The sequence below is a fragment of the Nuphar pumila genome, chromosome 2, assembly GCF_984573655.1.
Source record: "Nuphar pumila chromosome 2, dmNupPumi1.hap1.1, whole genome shotgun sequence".
NCBI classification, from domain to species: Eukaryota; Viridiplantae; Streptophyta; class Magnoliopsida; order Nymphaeales; family Nymphaeaceae; genus Nuphar; species Nuphar pumila.
This window is the reverse complement of record NC_143250.1, coordinates 128049316-128070759: the sequence shown is the minus strand read 5'-3', so window position 1 is coordinate 128070759 and position 21444 is coordinate 128049316. Positions and strand designations below refer to the sequence as shown.

The following is a 21444-nucleotide window of genomic DNA, read 5'->3' as shown; positions in this document are numbered from 1 at the left end:
TTTTATCGCAAAAAAGCCTAAATTCACAGTTGTGAAGAGTAAAATAGTCCTAACAATGTCGATTATTTTCAAATTTGAACATAGAAAAAATATCTTAAATTGTAAGGGTTTTAGAGAATAGAGTCAAATTACCCATGTAGTGCTGTCATTTTCCGAATAAAAAACACCCCCTTAATTTTTCCATTTGTCTCCAAATATGCCAGTGGTTCTGCACCGCTGGCAGAAATATCATGAATGAAGCTGACCTCTGAGTTCTAACTGAAATGTCACTGCTCTTCTCCGTAATTGTGTGTGTTGTTCAAGTCTTTTTATGGTATGAACAGAGTCCAACATAATGCTTGTATGACGTGGTGGAAAAGATGGATGGTGCAGAAAGCATCTTTGGACCTGATGCACGCCAACAGTAGTTCAAGTATAGTTGCAATAAACTGATCCTGATTTTCATGAGTTGCATCTCCTCTCATCTGATCCTGATGTGGGCGGAGTCCAAATGGCAATCTCAGGATTAGTGCAAAAAAGTCAAACAATCACTTGTACAAATACACTCAGACCGCTAACACTTCTAGTGCACCTGTTAAAAGTATGACCAATCCCACAGAAGCATACTTTTTGTATCATCAGTTGCCAGTGAGTTACACCATTTTTTTTCCAACACAAAGCAAACAAGTATGAAGATGGGAGAATGAAATTGAAAGAGTTGATAGGGTATTTGTTCAAGCACCAAATGCCTCCCGATAGCTGCTACCATAAAGTACAAAGTGAACATCTCTAGTTCATCATCTATGCAAAGACACAAGATGGTACAAAACAATTGGAAACAAGTAAAATAAGACATCCCTATCTTCAATCTGCAAAAGCATTGCAGATCATACACCTGAATCTGTATCCACTGTAAACCTCGCAATTAGCACACTAGGCTGTGGAAAAACACATGAGAATAAAAGGGAAACACTACATCAGTCTAAGCAACTTCAAAAGAAAGAAGCTAGGCATTCATGACTTCATTATGGGAGGTTGCCTCTACTGGTGAAACAAATGCAGATTCAGCTAGAAGCTCTATGTACAACCTTTCTGCTCCCAGGTTTTGGCTCTGTGTAATGTTTGGCTTAATGGGAAACATTTTTTCACAATGTGTAATGGTTGATTCTGCATAGAAGTACATGAGCTTTGGCACATTAATGGATGAAGGAAGAGGTAGTCTTTCAGAGGTCTTGCTTCAAATCCACCTTCAGGATGTTTCACAAGACTGTAAGGCATGTGGGTCCCCAGAAGTCTATCCCAAATTGGAAAGAACGGCTGTGAATAGTTGAATTTTAAACCTTTAAGCTGATGATGGATGTCATGATAAGCAGTATTGTTCTGGAAAAACATATGGAACAGATTGCCTGATAACCAAAGTCCACAATGGTCATCAACTGTCTTAACAACAGCAAAGCAGAAAAAGAAGACTGCAGTTCGAGCCGTCATTCCTGAAAACAGAAATGATATTGCCCCTCCAAAAGTGTCAAGCAAAAGACCTTCCAATGGGTGGTTGTATAGAGCTCCAATTGCATATGGGACAACCAACTTGTGGTGTTGCGAGTGAATGTGACGGTATAAGAACTTGCTCTGGTGCATGAGCCGGTGAATAAAATATTGCCATGTATCCATGACAAACATAGCTATTAGAATCTGAAATAACTGAACAAGATAAGATGGTTGCACTGGGTCATCTGTGAAACCTGCTTTTGATGTCACCTGCAACCAAAAACCAAAACTGACTTTTAGAAAGAGATCCTGCTCAATATATCCAGTAAAGAGTCATGGCATACAAAGGGATCTTGGCTTAAACATTATCCCTAAACAAGAAAAGTGTTTACAACATTATATTTCTAGTGCACATCTTATAACATTATAAATTGATTACAGTAGAGCTCATGTGGCAAGAGAACAAGAAAACAGACAATAATTATCAAAACCTGAAGCAAAAGGATGTCAGGCATCTACTTTTTCTATGCCTGAAAAAATGTACTTAGCATCAAGATAGTGCAAGCCAAAGTCACAACCATCACCAAATTGTAGAATATTGTAATTTTATTGTGATTTTTTATTCCCAAAAAATGTGATATTTTCAAAATATCACCAATCTGGAAAATATTGTGGTTTTATCATGTTCATTTAGAGTTGTATGTTATCCATATTTTTATTTATATGCATTTTATATTTTTATATACTGGTATTTTCTAGAGATTTTACAGAAAAAACTGGATATTTCAAAATATCATGAGAATTTTCTCATTGATATCTTCCCAAGAATGAGGATAGGGGCTGTGGTACATGCTATCTTCATCTGCAAAAATTTGGAGTAGGATTCATTGTGTTCAACTTTTCAAGTGTCACCCTCGTCACCCTCAGTTGGAAGAAGTAAATCTGAACATAGACGTGCATTCCTTAATCATGCATTCATTATAATAACAATGTGAAAAGCATAAATAACTTCCAGATGTAAAGGCAACCTGTCCACAAAAGGCAAAGTATACAGATTGATTTCAGATGGTATAATAGATGTTGCAGGTACATAAAGACACATGAAGAATTTGCTGAAGAACTAATGCAGTAGCAACATAAAGGGCTAACAAATTGACAGACCAACAAATATAAAATGTTAATAAGCTTCAATAGCCTGAAAGCCTCTAGGACTAAATATATTTCTTTGATTAAACACCCTTCTAAATAAAATAGGACTTAGATAATAAGTCAGTCATGCAACAGCCACCAAGCAACAATAAAATTAAATGGAATTGCGCCCAGAATACTTTGACGTATGTAAATTGGTCAGATTTGGGTCAGATGCAGGCATTTCGGTATCTGATAGAATTGGATCTAGCCTAATCGATGGATATGGATGGAAAAAGCTTTTGCTGGATATATTCAGTTAGACAATTAACCTGATTATATACATCTTTACATATATTAAGATTAGTATGTAATCAGATTTGCATTCAGATATATAATCCTGAACCTTGCATCCAGCATGCAGGTCTTCATTTCAGATTTGCACGAATACTCCATTTTGACCCTCACACTGTATCCCCTTATATACTAGTCATACTGATAACTTAGTAAAAAAGGCCATGTTCCTGTATTTGCAGCCGTAAACATAGATGATGAAAAAGAGAAAGAGAGCAGAGAAAGAAAACAGGAAAGAAGGAAGAAAGAAGAAAGACAAAAACATGGGAACAAGCAAGACAGATAGAAAGCTTGGAAAACAAGAGAGAAGGGGAACAAGGATCAATGTTGTAAGTATAGTATTGTACCATACAATACATATCATTACTATGAAAAATAATGATACGATATGTATCGTACAATACAACCTTATATCGTATGATACACCTTCAGCATACTTTAAAAAGAGCTGAATCATAATTCTTTATTTTAGAGTTTTAAAGGCCTCTTGAAGACCAACTCTTTCATTTGTGTAGAGGCCATTAGAAAGGTATTCACGCACCCTAGGAGTCATGAGTGTGATTTGGGAGCCGATCTGTACGCAAGAGAGAGGGCTTTTACAATTTGCTCAAGAGTGCATTTTCACCCAATTTTCACTTAAGTGAGATAAAGTAAAAAATCCTCATTTTTTGTTATATTCATGTATGATTGAAGTTGGAGGGTAAGATCTTTTCTTTTTTTATGTTTTTAAAAGATATTACTTTTAATCCCATTTTTTGTGCCTTTAGAACTCAAATCCTTAAGTGTGTTATTGAGCATTGTTTTACATCTTTGTAATGATTAGATTTAGTAACTCGTGCTCTAAGAAGTCGATAGAGGAAACCAGTTGACTTGGAGATGTGTTTGAAAGGAATAATGAAGTGTAACTTTTGTGGTTTTGTAATGTACGGAGAATTTTATAGATTTAAATGCCATGTTGTGGTGCATAGCAACTCAATCGTGAAATTATGTATACATTGCATGCCTATTGATATTTATGTTGAGCTTCTTATTAGTTGATATTTATGTTGAGCTTCTTATTAGTCTCTTATATAAGAGTGTCAACGGGTTGGGTTTGGTTTGGACCCGGGTGGAATCGGACTTGGACCAGATTTTCGAGTATACTATTGGGTCCATACTCAGGTCTAATCAGGTCTACTATAAAAGAAACTGTACCCAAACCCGATAAGAACTACATGAACCAGACCTGGACCATATGATCATGCATGCATATCATATACATTTTATATGCATGATCACATGTGAAAAGAGATTAATTACTCATGTTTAATCGACTTTTGGCAGGGCACTACTTATGTTTCAAAAAAGAGAAAAATTACACAAAAGAAACCCACTTGAGTGTTTTTGAAAATTTAATCTTTTTACTAACAGCCTTTTTTTAAATAATTTTTGAAAACATAGGTCTTGAATTTATTGAAAACTTGTAGAGGTTTTTTGAAAATTCTCTGAAAAACATTACTAACCCTAGTTTTGGCTATAAATAATAACAATTAAGGAGAGGGGGTGTCTCTTGGGATTCACACCAGCCCCTTTTCTTCCTTCTCTCTCTTCCAGCCGGCTCCCTCCTCTATTCTCTTCTACCTTCTTTCTCACTTCTACTCTTTTTCATCGTCGACTGCCTCTTCTCCTCTCATCGGAGGGCATCATCACGTGCGATCTCATGGGAAGACCATTCTTTTCTACCCACTCTGTCGGAAGCGGCCTAAGGTGCGCTTCTTCTCCCTCTTCTCTTTATTTTTCTTCATATAGAATAGTTTTCGGTTATGAATGCATATAGTTTTTTTTTAGGCATTGCATCTTAGTTTGATAATGTATTCCCATTTGTTTTCAGCATAGATTAGGTTTTTATTTTTTTCAAGATCTGGTCGATCAATCATGTGCAACGCCAGCCCAGATCCAATATGCAGATCAGATCTGCCAGTGCAAATCCGACCAGCAACCTGGATAAGGCCAGCCTGAATAGCAGAACCTGGATCCCGTCAAATCAGACCACACAGTTTAGTTGTATACAATTTATTTTTTTTGGCCTGATATGTCCAGACCAGATCTGCAGCTAGTCAATTCAGGTCTGACTAGCTGAAGACCGAGTGATCTATCGCAGGACTTGATCCAGCTACAGTCGAGCAGGTCTGATCAGATCTGCAGATCTGATCGGAACCTTGCCTTTCCAGCCAAGTTTACTAGATCAGGCAAAGTCGATCTGGAGTGAAGCCAAATCGGATCTGCCAGGTCTGCGTAAATATTTAAGTCTGGTTCGTATTTCCCCGATCTGCAGATCTGACCTGTTATCAAATCTGCTTGCGTTTACCTTTTGGCCTGCTGTTAGCATCATTAACTTCTCATATCCTGATTGGCTGCCAGCTGAGCCGGATATATCAGACCAAACAGACCTGGGCTGAAACCAAATCAGATTTGCCAGATCTGGTTAGGTTAAGCTCGATCTGCGTTCATCTGATCAGACACCATGAGCACAGATCCATAACAGATTGGGTTCTGCTAGCGTTAAAACAGAACAGTTAATTGTTGGTCGGCTGAACTGCATCAATCGAACAAGAGCAGACCTGGTTGACCTCAGTCCGTGTGTTGGGTTTGCACAGAATCATCATGCTTTTTGAATTCAGTTAAAAAGAGGGTCATGGATGACGGTTATCTTTATTAGTTAATTTTTTTTAGAATAGCACTTCTTTGCCGTTTAGGTTAGAATTTGATCTCTTGAAAAATTAGAGTAATTTAGACTCTCGTTTCGTTCAAAATTAATCTTACTCTCTTGCACACTAACATGTACTAGAGTAGAATCTAGTATTTTGTTTTGTTTGTTTTCGCTTTGCAGGTGAGTTCACATAGAAAAAGGTGAGTTCACATAGAAAGTGCATAGCAAGAATCGTGTCCAAGCGAATCAAGAAGGCTAGTTCGTGAAAGACAAGAGCCCAACGGAATTTTGTTTTTATTTCTTTGTTTTTATTTTTTTTGAGGCCTCTGGCCATTTAATTGGGGTTGTAATAATTTTTAGTTCTTGCTCGGACTCTTGTTATAGGGGAGAACACTTTGTTTATTTTTAAGGCAATAAAGTTTTGTTATTGTGTGGAGTACGAAGGTTTTTAAACATGTTCTCTGTATTCGACCCGGACTTCACCACTAGTATGAACCAAAAATTTCAGATTTGATGCACAGTTTATATAAACGATTTTCACTGAAAAACATCTTTTAAAATACTTTCAAGAAAAGTTGCATCAAATTTTTGGCGCCGTTGCCGAAGAACGATGATTTAAAACTCAATACTCACTTTATTGCCTTTTTCGCATTTATTTAGAATTGTTAGTTTGCTTTTGCACTTTATTAGAATTGTTTAGCTTAAGTGTCTCAAATGCCTTCCTGCACTCTTCATCAAAATCAAAGGGCTGCTCTTTGGCCAATAAAGCACACAACGGTCTAGAGATTTTGCTAAAATCTTTGATAAACCGTTGATAAAAAGCCTGCATGCCCTAAGAAAGAATGCACCTGCCTCATAGTAGTAGGTGTGGTCAATCGTGAGATTGACTCCACCTTGGCTCGATTCACTTCAATCCCTCTCTTGTACACAATATGTCCAAGCACAATCGCCTCCTAGACCATAAAGTGTCTTTTTTTCCAACAGAGAACAAGATTTGTCTCCATACAACGTTTGAATACTTTAGTCAACTTTTGAAGATAATCATTAAAAGAAGAGTGCAAAACATTGAAAAATCATCCATAACATCATCTACTATATCGGAGAAGATTGCCACCATGCACCACTGAAATGTAGCCGGAGCATTGTAGAGCCCAAAACGGCATATGCCTCAAAGCAAAGGTGTCAGTCATAGGGACATGTGAATGTCGTCTTCTCCTGGTCATTAAGGTGCACTACTACTTTATTGTAGCCTGAATAGCCATCTAGAAAACAGAAGTAGCTCAGACAAGCAAGTCTCTTAAGGATCTGGTCAATGAATGGTAACAGGAAGTGGTCCTTCCACGTTGCTACATTCAGCTTGCTATAGTCTATATAGACTCGCCACCCTGTCGTGGTCCTCATAGGAATACTCTCCTCCTCATTCTCAACCACTGTGAGTTTAGACTTTTTAGAGACCACCTGAACTGGACTCACCCACTGACTATCCGAGATGAGGTAAATTATCATTGCATCTAGCCACTTGACCACTTCTTTCTTGACAAATTTCTTCATATTGTGATTCAGTCTCCTCTGCATGTCTCACACAAGCTTAAATCCTTCACAATAGATTTTGTACACGCAAAATGAAGGATTTATCCTTCTGAGATCTGCCACTGCCCAACCTATCATTGTCTTGTGCTCTTGCAAAACCTCAATCAATTTGGTCTTTTGATCATCTGTAAGGTTTGCAGAGATGATCACATGCAACCTATAGTTGTCTCCGAGATATGCATACTTTAGTGAAGTCAATAAGAGCTTCAACTCAAGCTCTGAGGGACATTATATTAAATACTTGGCTGGTGTTGTACTGGAAACTATCAATGACACATTTAAGGACTCCCTATCTAGGCTATCTCTTACTATACAATAAGCTTCTAGTAGATCTCTAATCAACAAGTTAGAGTCTTCTTCCATCAAATCCTAAACAATATCTACATGGAAGCAAGCCTCATCTCCAGCAGGTCTCATGGCAGCATTAAAGATATTCAATCTTACTTTCCTGTTGCCAAATAAAACATCCATCGGTCTGGTACAATAATTTATACATGCATTAGCCGTTGCCAAGAATAGTCAGCCCAAAATGATCAGAGTTTGACGCTGGCTATCTACGTCCTTTATATCCAAGATAATGAAGTCAATTGAAAATTTGAACTCATCTACCTTGACTAGCACATCCTCAAGGATTCCTCTCAAAACCTTAATAGAACGATTTGTCAGTTGTAAGATCATAGAAGTCGACTTCATTTCTCCTAATTCAAACGAATCATAAAAATGCCCTGGCAAGAGATTAACACTTGCCCCAATATCTAACAACGCTCGCTCAATCTAGATATTTTCTATGATGCATGAGATAATAGGAGCACTAGGGTCCTTGAGTTTAGGTGGAGTTTAATGTTGAAGCACCGAACACATCTACTCTGTCAGAAGGACCTTGGTAGGAATTTTGCCTCTTGATTTACGCTTCTGCGTGCACAGTTCCTTCAGAAACTTGGCGTAGGCAAGCACTTGCTGAATGGCATCAAACAGGAGAATGTTGATTTGCACTTGCTTAAAAACTTTGGGCATTTCTTGCATCTTAACCCATTACTTGCTAATACCTCCTGGGGATTCTAGGGCTCTGGGATAGGGTGGTTTGGGGACATACACTGGAAAATCCTCTTCTTTCTTAGGAGACTCACCTCTATCCTTATCTTTATTAAGGATAGATGACTGAGCAAAAGTAGAAGACATGGTCTCATCGGGCTCATTTGTCATCTGTCTCGAAACTGACTGGTACTCTTGTTCACTCCTAAGTGCCATAAGTACCTTATCCTGCTGCTGGTGAGGATCTGTCTTACACAGGCTAGAAGACAGGGGATCCTTGCCCTTAGGGTTCACTACAGGTAGGCTTGGTAAACTACTCTCATTCCTCCTAGTCAATGCCTGTGTTAATTGTCTCATTTGTGTCTCTAACTTGGTTATGGATTGCGTGTGGGAGTTAAGCACGTGGTTGCACTTTTCAAAGGCAATTTGGTTGGAGATTTTCACCTCTTGAAATGCTTGAAGAAGTCTCTCCTCAAATGACAATTGTTGGGTGGTCTCTTGCGGAGCTACTGTGAGAAACATAGGAGAGAGTTGAGGATAGCTTGGTCTTTGATAGGTCTGAGTGAAAGCATAGGCCTAACCTGCAGTGTTGGAGGGACAGAGACCGAAGCTTGTGGATTCTTTCACAAGAAATTAGAATAGTTTCGCCAACTCAAATTATAAGTAAAAAAAATGAGTTGTTCACAGGTTTGGCGAACCCCTGAGCAGCCTGAACTTGTTCTTGGACAAATTAAGGGTACTGAGATGCCGAAGGACACTCATCAACAACATGTGTTGGGCTAGCGCATAGAGTGCACACCATATGAGTAGGTGATGGGCTAACAAAAAGTTGATTCAGTTTTTGAGTGAGCAAATCCACTTTGTTGTGCAACTCAATTGTTGTACCCACCTCAAGAGCACCATATTTTTTCACAATCCCTGATGCGGCCCTCTCAGCCCGTGAAGTGAAGGCATGATATAACAAAATCTCGCTCAAGGTATCAAACAAACGTCATGCCTCATCCTCACTCTTTAACATGAAAGTACCCCATACGAAGAGTCGATCATCTAACGATTTCGTTCAGATAGACCGTCATAAAAGCATTGAACCAATTGCCATTTTGGCACATGGTGGTGGTGACACTTCCTAAGGAGTTCTTTCATTCTCTCTCAGGTAGGTCTCATGAAATTGTCTACTATCGAACTCTGTGAAGCTCATGATGACTCGTCTAAACTTATTAGTACGACTTATCGGGAAATACTTCTTGAGGAACTCTTTCTGCATTTGATTCCAAGACCCTATTTCTATGGTATCTAAGGACTTAAGCCAATACTTGGCCTTGGCCTTCAATGAGAACAGGAACAAAGTCAATTTTAAGGCATCATCCCCGAAATTTTAGATTTTCACAGTAGAGCATACCTCGACGAACTCATCTAAATGTCTATAGGAATTCTCTTGACTAAGGCTATAAAAGGAAGGTAACATCTTAATAGCACTGGCCTTAATCTCATAATGTGGCGCCCCTACATCAGGTTTCTTGATGCATGATACCTACGTATACCCTGTGGATAGAAAGTACTCTCAAAAGGCGCGTAGGTCCAGTAGGCTCCATTTGATCATTGATTTCCCTTTGACTACGAGAAGAACGAAGTAGTCTCTCAGGATCTTCGACAAAAGATGCAACGGGAAGCCTAAAGATCTACACCTTTGCATACACTGACGTCTATATTAGGTAAGAGTATACTAACTATTCTAAACAAATAATCTTAAATACAATGCAAAAAATCATTTACCTATATTTGCTAACTATATTAAAGCCTATATTTATTAACTAAACAAAAATATCAATAAAGTGAGTAATGAATTATACCTTATCTACGTTGTTCTCCAGCAACAACGCAAAAAAATTGGTGTGTTTTTTGCAAAGGGTTATTTTAAAACAAGAACTACACGCCAAATAATAAATTCAAAACCTATCCTTGCACTCGTGTACAGTGGCAAGTCGGATCGTCTCCTTAGGAAATGAGAAATAAGGCATAATAATTCACTTAGAAACCTCACTTTATTAATATTTAAAAATAAAAATAAAAATAAAATAAAAATAAAAATAAAAAAATTACACTATCTGTTCAATTACAATGCAATAAAAGTAAACACGATTAAAATGAAAGCAAATCTTAAACTAAGCTCTCTTCAGGCTCAATTAAAGAGGCAATGATAGATATCCTCTCTGATAAGTAGCAACCTCTAAGAGAAAATACCTGCAAAACAAAATAATCCAATTATACCTATACTAACAAGACTATTATTAAAATAACCAGGAAGCCCCCGAGACTAACAATTAAAAATTCAAACAAATTAAACCTAACTAAATTTGAGAACTAAAAGAAAATCAACAACTAATAAAATAATCAACAATAAATCTATCTAATTTTACACTACTTAAAACTAAAACAAAAATAAAGAGATTATACTAACGGCCAACATAAAAACCTCTATTTTTCTTGATGGAAAACAACACACACACGTACCAAACCTAACCAACACTAATATATCGACTAAATACAATGCAACACCCGAAAATAGGAGAAATATTAGAGTTCCCTTATTCTCCTACCTTATGCCTTTCTCATAACTATTATGGACTCTTCTAGAGTCCCCACCATTTAACAACTTTTGAAATTTGAAATTAAAAAATATTTAATATTAATTTAATTATTAATTATTTATTATTAAATAAATATCCAGAAACTTTCAGATGATGCCTTATCCCTCTGGGAGTCTTTTTAACAGTAAAACCCTTTAATTTAAACCTATATACTGAACTTAAAGTTTTAATTCATTGGATCTGAATTTTGGATGTGGATCCAGATCCAAGATCCAAATCTATACCCAAAATCCATATGGATCCTGAGTTGGATAATATCCTAATTAATATGGGTCTTGGACTGAGTCCAGATCCATATTAACTTGGATCATATGGGGGGATCCGGTTCGATCCAATCCAGACCTGATCCCATCGAGACAGGCCTTTCTTGAAAAAGTGCGATTTTCGGGCCAACTGTAGCCCGAATTCAGAAAAGTAACATATCGTTGAACTCAAAATTTTGAGACGCATCTATCGATATATAATTCGAATTTCGCCTCCAAAATTTGCCTGAATTTATCTTGAATTTTACTTGATTTTAAATAATGAAAATAAAAATTTTATCACCTTTTAATTGGCTTGTTTCGATCTTGTCAATGAGGCCTAGGTCACGCTCAGACTCAATTATCATATCCTATTATCAAGAGTTTATCGATTTTTCCTCAACACTTGGCTAAATTTCAAAAATTTCAAAATTTAACTAACTATGAAAATATACGATATTACAAGGACGACCTCTAGCAGGACCGTGTCCCGCCCCCCATAGGAAGCCACCCCTCCTAGGTCCACTAAGGAGGCCACGGATCGCTCCCAGCCGCCTAGTCGAAAGTCCGAACTAAGGCCCAATATGCAAGTTAAGTGGCTCTCTTGAGAACACATGGAGCGCCGCAAGAAGAGCTTATGTTATTGTTAAGTTGTTCAAGTATGTATATATATATATGTGTGTGTGTGTGTGTGTGTGTGTGTGTGTGTGTGTGTGTGTGTGTGTGTGTGTGTGTGTCTTACCATACATATATATTTGTTTCATATTTACATATATACATATATGTATATATATTTTATTTATAATGATGAAATAGGTAATACCCTCTAGGGATATTTTTGTCCTTTCACAACATTGTAATAGTTATACCCATTAGGGGTACTTTAGTTTATTTACTTTATTTTGTTCTTTTTATTCTTTTCTATTTTTACAGGAACTATTTGGTCAAATACCAAATGGAGTTGTTGGGTTCTTTTGGACTAGTCTACATAGAGTTGACTAGCCAATAGAGCTCTTGGAACCGTCCAAGAGTTCTATTTGAGACTACCTCTTGTGTATAAATAGGGGTGAACCCCTCTTTTATTCTCCAATTCTCTTCTAAAGCATTATAACTCACTTTGAAAGTATATTATGAATAAAATATCATTTATTTTATTCTTGCTTTTGTGCTTTAATGCATGGCATTGCCCTTAGTGGTTGTTTGTATTGCATATGTTGGCACCTTGTATTATCCCATGGTGGACTTGTGCATGTCCACATTGTGTTTGTGTTATCATAAGCCCTTTGTGGTTCTTGCCTTTGTTTTTTTGCATATTTCATGGCATGGTATCAGAGCGAGGGATTCTTGATCTTGGTATCTTGTTCGAGTTCATGTTTTAAAAAAAAATGGATTGATATATGTCTTGAACTCGAGGCTCTCGTATTTTGGTACGTATCTCTTGTTTAATTAAAAAAAAAGTATTTATAATATATATTTTCTTTCTTTACTTTTCAAAATTTGTTTAAAATATTATGGTTATTTCTTGGGTAAGTAAAATGTGTTTTTTGAATCAATTAGAATTAGAGTTTTGTAAAATGTCTTTTAATGAAATATCATTTTGGACTTTTGTGTTTGTTTCTTTTGACATTAACTCATAAGTAGTGTACTCTTAAGCTCCTTATGGTAAGTTCTCCATGTTATTATTTTTAATACAATAAACTACTTTCTACAATCCGCTAGCCTAGCTTTGTGTTACTACAACTAATAATGAGAATTTGGAGGGTGGCAAATGACAAAAAAATATAACAGCAAATATTAACAGGTACAAAAGAAATAGCCTCATTGAGTGAAACAGCACAACAGCTGAGGAACTTCAGTTACATAGGAAAATTAATGCTACTCTAACTCTAACAAGAGGGGGACATATGTCCCCAATATCTACACCACAATTGAAAAGAATTTCTTCTAACTGCAGCAGAGGAACCAAAGATAAAAAAAGGAAGCATGCAAGAAGGTAAATGCAATCTGTTAAATATGACAAGAATCTACATCTAATCTAATGAATGATTTCACTAAACTTCAACGATAAATTGTATAAACACAAGGGAACTGGTAACCATCCATGTATGCAATTACAAACAATCTAAGATTTTGGAATAAGTATCATCTACAATCTAAGCAGATGATATGTGTCATTGTAAATCTAAGCAGATGACAAGTGTCATTGTCAATCAAACATGAATAAAGTATACATATTTTGTGAAGAGGCTTAGCTGTCCCATTAACAGTCCATGCAAAATGAAGTTAGTAGAAAAAAACAAGGTGGATAACTAATAAATTAACTAAAAATAACAACAAGAAGCTTCTGACATGTTTCTAAGGCTTTTGATGACATGTGAAACTATCAAAGTGCACAGAACTTCTTGATGTATCAAAAATAACACTATCATCTGCTTTGCTGTATATTTCTGAAAAAGGAACACACAAACTTCCTAAGATGAGGAAAGGTCTGGAGACAAATTAAACACAATAAAGATATGAAACAACCATACCCCATCAACAACTCTACGATCAACTTTAAATAAAGTCCCAAGTCTTAAAGTGGATGACCGTAAATGAGGTAAAACTTCTGCAAGCTGCAAGTAGTTCCAATATCCAAGAGAAGTTGGTTCCAAAAAAGAAAATCTACTAGATCTCAAATGAGTCTCATATCCAACACAGCTTTTAGAGTTTTATTCCTAGGTCCTTAAATATTTTCTTTGCCCAACAAAATGTGAAGACGACTCCATACATCTAACCTACAGTATCTATCAGCTTCTTTATCCAATTTAACCCCCACCATGTTCTACATATTGGTAGACTTCTGCAAAATAATACAACCGAAACAACACTTCCAAACATCAACAGAAATTATATTGCACATAAAGATCACACTTCATAGGGCCATGGCGTGGAAACACTTCTGTATCGTGTGTCAACAACCACGCAACTGTGGATGCATTAACATGGCTATGAGTTGAATAATCCTAGATAGTTGTTCATGATTACTTTAATTTTCTGCAGAATCGATATCTGCAGTATGAGACCTAGAGGTTGAAAGGTTTTTTTTCCTTTTTTAAGCTAAAAAGGAATTATTAGATAAGAAGTACAAGAAGAAGGCGATGACTAGAAGCACAAAACAAACCAGAGAGGAAATATAAACACAATTATGATATGAGGGGGTCAGGTTGGTGCCGCATCAACACCTCTCAAGCCTCCCTAGCGTTAATCATGACATAGATTCCAACGGAAAAGGCTTTCCAGTGGGTACATCTTATCATTAATGTATCTATCATTCCTTTCCAAGGGGCCTTCCTATGATATATTTGGTTTGCATTTAAACTGTTACCATTTTTTTCAGCTCTAAACTCCCTATCTGTATCACATGCATTTTGTCAAAATAACTCTTGGATCCATATAAATCCAGGCTTTCTTACGTTTTATGTATTTGGGCCCACCACCAACCTCATTGAACAAAAGCCACAGAACCCTCATTCTCATGAGCTGATCCAATGTAGCATTCACCAAAACCCCATCGTTATCACCAACAACAGAAAATTAACCACAGACAAATAATGTTTTATTAGAATGCAAGTCCTGGAACTCAAACTCATAAGCGAATCATGCTTTCACAGGTCAAGTGACAAAACACCACCACCAAAAAGCAGGAATCCAACAGAAAGGCAAAAAGATCCTACACTGCCACAAGATGAACAAAAAGGAGGGCAACTAAGAACATAAGAAATAACAATACTTCCACAGAAAGCAACAATGATAACGCTTGTAATCATTGATCATGTGCCAAATCACAGCTACACTGAAAGTGATTCATGCAATTTTAGACTTTTCAATTACAATAGAAGATGGAAGAAACTTCATTGGCCAAATGCGCAAACAAAATAATGAATCAAAAGTTATAAAACGCTCCCCAAGTGACTCAAAACCAATTATGTAGATCAAAAAATAAAGAGTAAGAGCTAAAAGAAACGAGGCAGAGAGACCGACCGAGAACAGCATCTGAGCAACGATTGCCTGGGCCAGCTGCTGAAGAAGGACGCCCTTGATCACTGAGCAAAGTGGCACCGAGTTCTTCTCCTCTTCCTCCTTCCTGGTGTGCATCCGATACCGATCCAACGGGGGCAGCATTTGATACATTCCGGCATACAGCCAATAGACCACAATGGGAGCAAACGTTCCCATGGACTCGTCGCTCACATACCCCTCCCAAAACACCATCCTGGGACTGTTCCAAGAGGCCCAAAGAGAGGTAAAAGAGAGAGTGGGTGTCTTCAAATGATGGCGAATTCACAGAGCACCATAGTTCTCTTCTGAGAGAAACCAACAATGTGTGTGCACAGAAGACGCTGGGATCAGACAGACCCACAAAGTCTCTCATGCAGAAGTTGGGTTTTGGGTATTCATCTGTGGCCAAGACCACATATATAGGTTAGTTGGTGCAGTGTGGGTGTGCTCAAACGAACGTGAAATCAAACACCCATAATTTTATTTTATTTTTTTTATTTTTTTTTTCAGAAAAATGGGCGTTGGGTGGTGATATATGTGCAAAACCATCAGGTTTTCTGAGGGTCTCGATGGACGGATGAGTGGTTGGATGCCTCAAGGACGACAAAATCGTGGTGCTACGAACCCTACAGATATTTGACCCTCAAATCGATTAATTGTAGATGTTCATCCACCCCAACATTATTTTTTCCATTCCCAACCTTTTTCTTATTTCCAACAATCTGAAAATCAATTACTCCTGTCTCACAGATTCCCGCTACGTGAACCCATTTACTCCTTTATTTTAATTTAATATCAATACAAGTAGGCCCCAAAGACTGCACATTGGCAAGTCTCCTGTTCTCCTGTTGCTGAGGCCCCCCTGCCTAGGGATGGCAGTGGACCGGAGGACAATGGGGCCTGCCCCGCCTCGCCCCGTTTGGACTGGGGATGAAGGGCATGAAACGGGGATGAAGGTTAAAATCTATCCGCGTATGGGGATGGAGGCGGGGATGGACTTACACTTTTCCCCGCCCCGCCCCATCCCCGTCTCAATCCCCGCCTTGCCCCGCCCCATCCCATCCCTAATCCTTCAAGGGATGACTATAGACCAAGGGGAAACGCCCCCCCACCTCGCCCCCGTTTGGACCGGGGATGGAGGACATGAAACGGGGATGGAGGCGGGGGTGGTGGTTAACCGACGGGGATGGAGGCAGAGATGGAGGTTCAGATTTTGAAACGGGGCGGGGGTGGAGACCTTGTCCCCTGTCCCCCGCCCCCGCCCCCGCCCCTGCCCCAGTCCACTGCCATCCCTACCCCTGCCTAATAGAGTGAGTAGGCAGCTTTCACCTTGTGATAAAGGGTGCCTCCTGCGTGTTTCAAACTTGTGACATCTCGTAGCAACCTTAGAGATGTTCACAAGTCACTCTTAAAAACTAAGTTTGAGCGTTTGTGGGCTCCTTTTATGGGTTTATATATCTTTGTTATTCAAAATAATTACTATGTCCATCATCACTGGCCCTCACATTGGCTTTTGTGGGGGCATACCTCAAGAGACCATTGGGTGTGCAATGTTGTTATGGCACTCCCAAAATACATGTTTTAGTTATATTGTAATTTGTAACCCTTTAGGTTGGTCATGGAGAGCGTGTGAGCTAGGGACCACCCTAATGATCTTGAGAGAAAGGCAGGAGCAGTTAATGCACGTCACCTTGTCTTGGGAAGTTGCAAGTTCGAATCCCAATGGTATAGTTGTATAACTGGTAGGGGGGTCTGCCTAACCCAAGCTTTCTCTGTTGAAAAAAAAAAAAGATATGCGAGTGACCCGCATGATAACACCGTGTTTCCATGAAAATCATTAAAAACTTAGCCTAGCGAGAGTGTGGTGCATGTTGAGCAAAGGAAACCAATGAATTCGGGAGTGAGCAAAATGATTTTCTTACTAATTAAAATGCTTGAAAACCCAGTGGGAAAGCAATTGAAGGACCATAATGAGTCATTGGCTTATGTTTTTTTATGATCAAGCTGGGGTTTTTAGCCCCCTCCTCCTTTCCAGCAGACAAGCCCTACTGGTGGCTATACCAATGGGTTTTGACTCTTTTTTTTTTTTATACGGAGAAACAGTCCCCAGGATCAGAGACCTAGTCGCGCTGGCTCTGTATGTCGTACTTACGATCACTGTCATGGCAGCATAAAACTCTGTGGGCTTACCCCTTGCCTTCATCCACGCTTCGGCTTGTACAAGGAGTGACACCTATGGAATTTGAACCTAGACTGCCTTTCTGGCGGCCTAGGCCCCATCCCACTGCACCAAACCCCTTTGGGGCTGGGGTTCCAACTTGCAACATCCCATCTGACTGCACAAACTGCTCCTACCAAACCGATGGTGCCCGTTGTTCATTGCTCGCTTATGTTGGTTTCCAAGGGCAAAAAAGAGGCCTTGTTTTGCATGAACTTAACGATCGATCTCTGCCCAATGTAATTTTAATCGGTTTGAATCATCCGATTCAGATCGAATCGGCCCAGCAGTGATTCTAAAGGGGACGATTAAGATAGATTTTTTACTATTCTTTTAAGGGGGTTAAAAAAAATCGAATAGATTTTTAGTATTTTTATTTTCAAATGACTTGTCATTTCAATGGTAAAAAGTTGTTGATCACAAATGATTCAATTGTTAGGTTTTTTTTTTAAGAAACCGATTCACCTAGTGAACCCATTTTTACAACGGTTGAATATGACTCCCAAGTCCTAACGGCATATCTACGTTCATTTTTTCATGCCACAGGTGACCATGTTCATTAGCTCCAATGTTTTGAGTTCATAGGCTTATTCATGTTCCGAATAATGCTGCCTATTTCTCAAAGGTCTTCCATATACCCCACTCATGGACGTTTTCTACTCATTAAATTGTAGGCCCACAAACTTATCATAGTATGTAAGCCTATAAGCCATGGTTGGCATTCTCTGAACTCTGTATCGGATAGGCAACATCCAACTCGGTGACTTGGATAAGTCATAATTTTTATTTAATTTATTAAAAATAAATTATCATCATTATTACTAAAATTAACATCTAAGTGTGTTCAACAATCCTCTCAAAAAAATTTATAATAATAATATAACTTTCTAAAATTATAGAAGACTGCGTGTGTGTCGATTTATATAAACACATTGTTTGTAAATACAAAAACTGAGTATATTAATTTGAAATACAGATTTCTCATATATATAGAGATATGACAAGCACATGTAATTTCAAAGTTTTGATCTTTTCACTTATTGAAGAAACATATTTATAGGCAAAAAATAAGATAAAGAAAAAAAGAGAAAAAAAAAATGATTGAAAAAGGAAAAAGTTTGAGGATTGTGATTGGCAAATGGAGTGGTGGATATTTAAAAATCATTTAAAGGAAGCATGTTTAATTTGAGGGGAGGGGAGGGAGGATTTTCAAATACTCTCAAGCTTTTTTGTCTAATTCATTTGCACACCAAATGTTTCAGAGTTTGCAAATGCCCACTAAAGTTTTCTTATTGTTTAATCAAATTACCCGAATCATAAACTGATATTGGATTGTTTTTGGGTTAACAGTAACTCATGTTTTGAAGTTACCATTTTACCCCTACAACTGGTGAAATAGTTTCTTGAAATCTTTAAAGTCAGCCATCTCTCTCTCTCTCTCTCTCTCTCTCTCTCTCTCTCTCTCTCTCTCTCTCTCTCTCTCTCTCTCTCTCTCTTGAAGCCAACCCAACTGTTTCACCTAGGAATGTGATCAGATCGGGTTACCCAAACCCAATCAATGTTTTGAACCTATAAGATCCAACCTGGTCTTAACAGACTCATCGATTTAGGCAGAGTCTAAAATCCAAACCCATTTTTAAAATGGGTCAGTTATTATGGAAAATATAAATCGTGATTCAGTTGGACCTGATCCATTTTTATACCCGACCCAAATAGTTCAACAACACTAAAACCCAATGTGTAACCAAATCCCTTTTCATGTCCAACCCATTTAATATCTTACTGAGGCCCAAATATGTTTTGTACTCAATCCTTTTTTATATCCAACTTTAATCCAAACCCGAGCCTGTCAGACCTGAAATTCAAACCAACCTTAACCCGAACTTAATATATACCAGTTATGATAGATTTAAAAATAATTATACAACTTATGTGAAAGATTGTAAAATAGGCCATTTGTCACTAGGGTTGCACATATATAGAACATAATAGAATATTTGATCCAAGTCTGGCACATTGTTCTTAAATTCTGATCTTTAATACACAAATATTAATTCTATTTGGACACATATCTACTAAATTGAATTATTTTCAAATTTGGACCAAATTTGATCAGTATTGAGAATCAAATGCAATTCAGATTGGGATTAAAAATCTAATCCAATTGAGTTTCCACATGTAAATAACTTGTTTTTATCCTTTTTTCTACTAGATATAATATTTTCACGTGTATTTATGGATTCAAATTCAAACTTGCCTGATTAGATTCAATTCAGATCTTAATTTACATTTGAAAATATTAATTTGGATTTGGATTTGGATTTATTATGATCCATTTTAAATTAATATATGTGCTTTAACCAAAAAAATAATAGGTACTTAGCCACCCAGAGAGATTCACGACTTGTGGTAAGTGAAAAAAAAGGAGTATTTCCTAAAAACTAGGCTTTTCATGTGGCAAGACATACGGGTAGCATGGTTATTTTAAAAAATTATAACTGAATTAATTAAAAGTAATTTAATTGGGTATGGGGAGGTGCCTAACAAGAAAAACTGCCTTGAAACCTATCTAACTACTTGTAACCATAAAAGTGAAGTCATTAAAAAACGTTTAAAGCCATCCATAATTTGGTGTCTTTAAAACGAGACAGACTTAATTACACTTGATTAGAAAATCAAACTTTCTAAAAAATTGTGAATTGCACGCAAGAAAATAAGTGAGGTCATTAAAGAATTTATGTTTAATTGGGGTGTAAGGGTGGCATAGTGACAAACGTTTTAAACAGAAATTTCTCGTTTTTCAAAAACTCGCGAGAAATTGAAATTTTTTCATAAATCTCGCGTTTTTCCAGAAAATTCTCGTAAAAAAAATTAATTTAAAAATAAAAAATTTATTTTTTATAAGAAAATATTAATAAAAATTATTTAAAAATAAAAATACACATTTTTCGTGATAAATAGCCTTTTAAAAAATAAATATTGCGTTTAAATTGCGGTATTTATGTTTTTTCATAAATCTTGTGAGATTTTGAAAATCTCGCTAGAAATTGCAGTTTTAAACTTTCAGGCAATTTCTCATGATATTTGTCACTATGAAGGGTGGTTCCTAAATAGGGATGGCAGTGGACCGGGGGAAAGCGGGGCCCCGCCCTGCCTCGCCCCGTTTGGACCGGGGATGAAGGGTATGAAACAGGGATGGAGGCGGGGACGAAGGTTAAAATCCATCCCCGTACGAGGGTGGAGGCAGGGATGGACGTGCACTTTTCCCTGCCCCACCCCGTCCCCGCCCCAACCCTGCCCCGACCACTTTTCCCCGCAATATCCCCGCCCTGCCCCACCTCATCCCCATTTGAACCGAGGATGAAGGACATGAAACGGGGATGAAGGCGGGGATGGAGAATAAAATTCATTCCCCGCCGGGGATGGAGGCGGGGGTGGAGGATAAAATCTTGAGGAGGGGCGAGGGTGGAGACCTTGTCCCCCGCCCCTCCCCGCCCCACTGCCATCCCTATTCCTAAACATACTAAAAGAAGTGATTAAATTCATTGCTGAAAACAAAAGGTAAACGACAGAGTCTCAAAAAAACTCAGTCCGCTCGATCGAGTTTCAGCTGACTCGGACAAGTCAAAATATGGACCCGAGATCGAGTCTTTCGACCTAACCGAGTCCTACTATTTTTTCTGACTCGATTAGGTACCAATACCAGGCAACTGGGCCAAGTGATGAGTTGACTCGCCGAGATTGCCAACCATGCTATATGCTACCTTTTTGTGCCTGACATCCTTGTAGGTGACAAGTTGTAAGCAAACAATGACAATGTTTATTGAAAAAATATGTAAAAGGCAAAAAGATTATCTAAAGTGCTAGCTAAGGACAATCAAGGATAGGCGAGGACAGGGACAACCCGTCCTATCCACTGCAAGACAAGATGTGTTGTCCTCTTTACAGGTGCTCTCTTTTTTTATTTGGTGCGCATTTTCACCGTTCCATGAGGGAGGGAGGGAGGGAGGGAGGGACTAGTGGAGGAGGCCATTA

General features: G+C 37.9%; 1 protein-coding gene across 1 annotated transcript; it reads right to left on the bottom strand.

Moving 5' to 3' along the window:
• Positions 1–767: 767 nt before the first annotated feature.
• LOC149847074 (very-long-chain aldehyde decarbonylase GL1-9-like) lies at positions 768–15404 on the bottom strand. The gene is made up of 2 exons (XM_089998284.1): positions 15174–15404; positions 768–1737 (listed from the first exon to the last, which is right to left on the bottom strand). The coding sequence occupies exons 1-2, from the start codon at positions 15402–15404 to the stop codon at positions 1057–1059; spliced, it is 912 nt and encodes a 303-aa protein (XP_089854410.1). The 3' UTR covers positions 768–1056.
• Between the last annotated feature and the right edge of the window lie 6040 nt (positions 15405–21444).